Source organism: Staurois parvus, unplaced genomic scaffold (genome assembly GCF_062004578.1).
Source record: "Staurois parvus isolate SC_StPar_1 unplaced genomic scaffold, SC_StPar_1.0 ptg001418l, whole genome shotgun sequence".
Lineage (NCBI taxonomy): Eukaryota > Metazoa > Chordata > Amphibia > Anura > Ranidae > Staurois > Staurois parvus.
Genome location: NW_028319214.1, coordinates 2,519,005 through 2,525,520, shown reverse-complemented (window position 1 = coordinate 2,525,520; position 6,516 = coordinate 2,519,005). Strand labels below are relative to the sequence as shown.

The 6,516-nt window shown below is 37.0% G+C and overlaps 1 protein-coding gene across 1 annotated transcript; it reads right to left on the bottom strand.

Annotated features, from left to right (window-relative positions):
* Window positions 1-3,272, bottom strand: LOC149436131 (uncharacterized). Its single transcript, XM_089661966.1, has 2 exons — window positions 3,139-3,272; window positions 1-1,901 (listed from the first exon to the last, which is right to left on the bottom strand). The coding sequence occupies exon 2, from the start codon at window positions 1,871-1,873 to the stop codon at window positions 1,733-1,735; it is 141 nt and encodes a 46-aa protein (XP_089518092.1). The 5' UTR covers window positions 1,874-1,901; window positions 3,139-3,272; the 3' UTR covers window positions 1-1,732.
* Window positions 3,273-6,516: the final 3,244 nt, after the last annotated feature.

The window sequence follows — 6,516 nt, the reverse complement described above, 5'->3', positions numbered from 1 at the left end:
TAGGAGAGACCATGACACATTTATTTTTAATTAAAAAAATGTCCACAAATTGAACATCAGATCCATTTTCTTCCAACATATTTTACTTTTACCTAACAAAACAGACAATAGGATTACAAAAATACATTCATTTATTTTTATTACTTGAAGCAATGGGTTGCTTATTCACTTTGCTACCATTGCGAACATTCAGCATATTATAGATTGCAGTCAGCTCCTTTATTGGTTTCTGCACTCTTAGGAACAATATGTGTAGAATTCAGCATAAAACGCTAATGCTAGTTTAGTATTGCTGCACAATAGAACAGTGTCACCTCTAAACTTTGTGTAAATAATCCTAAGCAAAACTATGAAAAATTGTACATTTAATTTATTGAAAGAGTAGTATCACAGCAGCCAGCAGATGCCTTTAGATAACAATAGCAGAGGATATAAAATATACCTTGGACACATGTCTGTCCTAATTGCTTGTGAAAGAATGAGCAGCTTTGCTGGGCTTTTATCTGCTGTCAGCAGCTATGCCTTTATGTAATCTGGCCTAGCTAGATAACAATTGTAAACAACATCTTACAACATATATATGAAAGAAACTTTCCCTTAGCAATAACGTATTGGAAAAGGATGGTTTCCATTAATAATTTTCCTATTTGCACATATAATATACAAAGCTTTGTCTATTTTAAGGCAAAAGCAAAGGTGAAAGGTGTATAAGATATTATAAGTTAAATCCAAAACTGTTCTTTTTATATAGTAGCTTTATATTTATATAGCTGCATTCATTTTCTTTTTTTTTAGGCTTTTTTCCTTTATTTTTATTTGGCGATCCACAGCCAGTAAGTGGCAGTTAGAATTCTGAGATAAACCATTTACCCCTACAAGGGTGCTTACACTGGTTAGCTTTTATACATTTGTATAAACCCTTTTTTATTCCAAAAACGATTGCTGTACAGTTAGTAGGAGCTCAACTTTAATTCATTAGTTGAACTAAATCTTCTAATGGATCCAATGGTATCACATCCATTCAGTTTTATTATTTAATGAATGTGCAATTCAATTAAACCAGTCTAGCCCACAAATAGCCCAGTAGCCATTACTTCATTTTTGTTCAATTTAGATGGGATTTGAACTAACTCAGTTGATCAGCCACGGTGAAAATTATTGTTTTTCGATCAATAACATTGAGATGTTTTGGTCATGAATCCAACTGTATTTCAGTTTATCTGATTATGAGATTGCATGGTGAAAACAAAATGCAATTGATAATTTACTATCATATCTTTTAACTATCGTTCGAAAACGATAGTGTGTCATATAGATCAATTATATATTATATAGATTAATTATTCCTATCAGGGAAGATCAATCAGAAAAAAACTATTATTTATGGAAGGGTGTATGGCCACCAGAACACTACACTCTCCCCAGATTGACAATGTTGCTGTCCAAGGGTGTCTCTGTTGCTTCTCCATCTGGAGTGGAGACACCCTAAGACACGAAATGGCTGGATCACCAGGAGAAAATAAGAGGGAAAAGTCTAAAAAGAAAAACAATGCATTTGAGGATTGTAAGCTGCAATATATCATATTTTTGTTTTTGGGTTTATACCACTTACATTTAAATAAGAACCAATATAATAGTTCGAATTGTAATCCTTAGGAGATAGACAAAGGAGCAAAAGAAAAAGCTTTGAAGGTACTAAGTCTCCCAGCAGTCCTCTTGCAGTGTAATCATTTCATTTGAGGACAAGGAGGTAAGTTGTCCATCCAGCCACCAGGAGAGCTCCGATCAGTACAGTATAACTGAACAGCACAAACGCCAGCATCTCTTTCAGCACCAAGAGAAAGTGGACAGCGAACGAATCCCTGGGAGCCATCCAGAAGGTGGAGACCTCCTCACCGATCCTGTACAAACAATCACCAGATATACTGACACAAATACACATCATTCTCACCCTTCACCTATTAAAAAGAAATCACACCCAATTGATAGGACTTTATCATTCATAGTGGAGTGACTAGGACAGCATTGCCCTGCAAACTTACTGATATGTCAAATTACCAACAATACTTCTTCCAACCCCCCCCCCCAATTATTCTGCATCAATTGCATCTACCAAAATGACATTTTTATTTCAGAATCGTGTGGTGAAATGGGATGAGTGATAGACAATTCTGTAGCTGCCTTTTACTGTAGATGGTTTATTGACAAAAGAAAGCCATAAACATGAGATGGAGGGCAAACAAGATTAATATTTAATGTTATAATTGCTTATAATGCACTTGCTGGGCAGTGCTCTGATCTTCAAATGCTGGAAGAACTTTAATTGAAAAAAGAAAAAGTCTAAATTAAATCAAAAACAGTTTCTATCGTTTGTATTTGTACCCATAACATAAAAAACAAAGTCAATTAAAAAAGAGAGAGAAGAAGAGAGAAAGAGAGAAGGAGAGAGAGAGGGGGAAGAGAGAGAGAGGGAGAGAGAAAGATAAGAAGAGAGGAGAGAGAAGAAAGGAGAGAGAAGAAGAAAGGAGAGAGAGAGAAGAAGAGAGGAGAGAGAGAGAAGAAAAGAGAGAGAGAAAAGAAGAGAGAAAAGAAGAGAGGAGAGAAGAAGAGAGAGAGAAAAGAAGAGAGGAGAGAGGAGAACAGAAGAGATAGCATAAGAGAGGAGAGAGAAGAAGAGAGGAGATAGAAGAAGAAGAGAGAAAGAGACAGAGACAGAGAGAGGAGAGAGAAGAGAGGAGAGAGAGAGAAGAGAGGAGAGGGAACGAGAGTGAGAGAGGAGAGAGAGAGAGGGACAGAGAGAGGAGTGAGAGAGAGAGAAAGAGAGCAAGAGAGGAGGGAGAGAGAGAGAAGGACAGAGAGAGGAGTGAGAGAGAGAGAGAAGGCGAGAGAGAGAAAAAGAAGAGAGGAGAGAGAAGAAGAGGAGTGAGAAGAGAGAAAGGAGAGAGAGAGAGAGAGAGAGATTGATTTATGAGAAAAACAGAATTATCCCATCTTCCCAGGTTGTTCCAGTATAAAGTTTCTTTTTGCTCTATTTTACATTTAAAGAAAATAGAAGTTCCTGTAAATAGACAAATAAACTAGCTTGAAAAGCAAGATAACTATTCTGTATAGTGATATTACATGGAAAATGATGCTTACCTTGTACTCTGATTAGTAAAGCAAAGTTTTCCAGGTTCCTCTTATCTTTGTGTCCTGTAGCAGCTGAGTGATGCAGTCTGCTCCTCTTCCTCTCTGCTAATCTCCAGATCCTTCAGTAATGTTCCTGTGTTCAGTCTGTACTACTAATGGACTAGGTGTGGTCACAGACCAATTATTACAGATGATAGGCAGTTTTGTCTTTGTGGCTTTCAACAAATCCTGTCTATTTTTAACAGATGCAGCAGACTCTCATTGAAGGTAATGTTTAAATAAGTATACTGAATCTATAGCATATGGTGAGCAATTGGGATCCAGAAAGATGTTTTTAAGATAGTACTTTTCTTTAAAATACTATATAACAGCTACTCTGTCCTTGAAGATAGTTAAACACAACATCTCATAATTTATTATTTTATATTCACAGGACTTTAATTTTTTGTCATACACTTTGCACCCTTTAGATACTTTGGAGGGGAATTACTATAACTGGAGAGTGCAAAATCTGGTGTAGCTCAGCATAGAAACCAATCAGCTTCCAGATTTTATTGTCAAAGCTTAATTGAACAAGCTGAAGTTAGAAGCTGATTGGCTACCATGCACAGCTGCAGTAGATTCTGAGCGCATCAATGTTAGTAAATCTCCCCATGAATGTCTTTGTTCATCTGTCACTTTACTGATTAAAGTGACACTAAATAGTATCATTATTCTCCCAGCATAATCCATACAGATCCAGTACTTAATGATCCTGCACTCTATTTTTTGTTAATTGGTTTCTTACTTTATTTTTATGTCACCTTGTAACGTTTGCCATGAGCTCCCTAACCTCTACTTTTCCCTCTCACTTCCATTTGGAACTAGCACTGCATGCTAGTTATCATATGCAGTGCCCTATGCACACTACAGATCCCATAGTCCAAAGTCCACAGTCCATCTCAGGAGCAAACAAGAGAAGCTGGCTACGTGCCTACATACTGGAGGATAATGGAGACTAAACGTAGCCACTATCTAAAAGAAAGTTGGATCACAGCAACCAAAAAAAGAGGAATTTGGAGATTTGGAAGAGGCTGATGATAGAAGGTGCTTTTTTGAGTTAGTACATACTTAATTTCTTTTTCTCTAAAGCAGAGTTTAGGGTCCATGCACACTGAGCTTGAAAAAAAAAACACTAGTTCCCTTGGCAGAGATAAAAAAACACACTTATATAGAGCGATTTTGTACAAGAGTTTAGGAGAATTTAGGAGCATTCTGATTTTTTTTTCTGCAGGAAACTGCTCTCAAAAATGCAAAACAGAAGTTTTTTTTCTGCCTCTAAACGCTGAGCTTAAAATTTGCCTCTAACCCTAGGTTCACACCTAAGCGATTTCCACAGCGGTTTGCATTTTGCAGAAACGCAGCACAGTCCATTTATCATAATTTCCTATGAGATATGTTCACATCCCCACGTTTTCACCCAGTGCATTTTTTGGAAAGGGTCAGGGACTTTCAGCAAACAAAGGAACCATTTAATAGGAGCGGATAAGTACTCAGTTTTTGATCCTGTCACTGATCCTTATCTCTCCCCCCTTCCTTACTCTGTATGGTCCTATCCAAGGTTTCAATCATAGAAAGAGTGACAGAGTGATCGGTGATAACCATTGCAGTGACTATGCAGCCCCATACACAACAAACTGTGATGCCCATTTTTTTGCGTTCAACACAATAACTTCAGAGACAACATGTTTACCTACTGTCTAATATATCCCACTGACTTTCATATGCCATTGTAATGAGATAATAAATGTTCTTCACCTAAAATGGCAGTGATCTTAATGTTATGGCTGATCTGTGAACATAGATATAAGCTTGAGAATTTTTTTTTTTTTATTTTATTTTACAGAGAACACTCCATGTCACCTGTATAGTGTGGTTGGCTTAGGTGCAGGTATAAATTAGAATGAATAATAATAATAGTAAGCATGATAATCGAGAAAGATTATCATTCCTATTAACCACTGGACCTCCAGGCGTTTTTCTGACACTTTTGTTTACATGTAAAAATCAATATTTTTTGCTAGAAAATTAGTTAGAATCCCCAAACATTATATATTTTTAAGTAGAGGCCCTACAGAATAAAATGGTGGGTTTTGCAATTTTTTATGTCACATGGTATTTGCGCAGCGGTTTTTCAAACACAATTTTTTGGGGGAAAATACACTTTTCTTGCATAAAAACACAATACATAACCCAACTCTTTTGGAAAATCTAAAAGATGATGTTACACTGAGTAAAGGGATACCAAACATGTTACACTTTAAAATTGTGCACGCCCGTGTAACAGGGACAAACAACATACATATTACTATCCATAATTGTTGCTTTAAAAGCCTTTACAGGTTACCACTTTAGATTTACAGAGTAGTTCTGGTGCTAGAATTATTGCCCATGATCTGATGTTCGTGGTAATACCTCACGTGTTGGACTATTGCTGTTTGCGTTCGTGCGGGACCGCTTTTGCTGTGTGAGCACAGTGGGACGAGGGCAATTTACATTTTTTTTAAATTATTAATTAATTTAAAAAAAAATGAACACTGTTGCTTTCATTTTTTTGTATTGATCACTTTTATTGCTGTCACAAGGAATGTAAACATCCCTTTTGACAGCAACAGACGCGTAACAGGTACTCTTTATGGAGGAATATGGGGTCTATAAGACCCCAAATCCCTCCTCTGCACTTCAAAGCATTCAAAACACCAAGATCTTTGTTTCTGAGTGCTTTTAAAACGCTTAGGGGTTCTTTTCTGCCTGTAAACTCCCCTGCCACTAAACTCCTGAAAGCAACTATAGTGTGAATGAGCACATAAGCTAAAATGGAGAGGAGCTAACAGGGAAAGAGGATGAAGAAGAAGAGGAAAAAAAAAGCTCAAAACAGTTCAAACACCTGTAAGAGAAGCCTCTTTGAGCTGCAGTGTGCACGAGTCCTTATGTATTATTATAAGGACTAAAATATCATTTAAAAATACAGGTTGTCATTAAAATTGATATAAAAAAAATATTACCTTTGGATACTTAATGTCAACAGTACATTTTCAGCCAGCAGGCAGTGTTCTAGACTTCTTTTCATGTTTATCAGGCTATTTTGTCTTACTGAGTAAAGGCTGTTGTTTACAAAGCTCAATAGCTCATGCAAAAAGTTTTCCACAAAAAGTGGAAACAGAAGAGTGAGTTATCCAGCCCCCTCTCCACACAGACTTTAAAGTGGAGTTCCACTGAAAAGTGGCAGCTCTGCTTGTTTGCCTCCTTCCCCCTCCACTGCCATATTTGGCACCTTTTGGGGGAGAGGGGGAGTGGATTCCTTTTTTGACAGGTAACCGCTCCTACTTCCTGCTCAGTTCGCTGTGG

Excerpts from the sequence above, each read along its gene's own strand:
- LOC149436131 (XM_089661966.1), bottom strand. The coding sequence starts at position 1,873 with ATGGCTCCCAGGGATTCGTTCGCTGTCCACTTTCTCTTGGTGCTGAAA.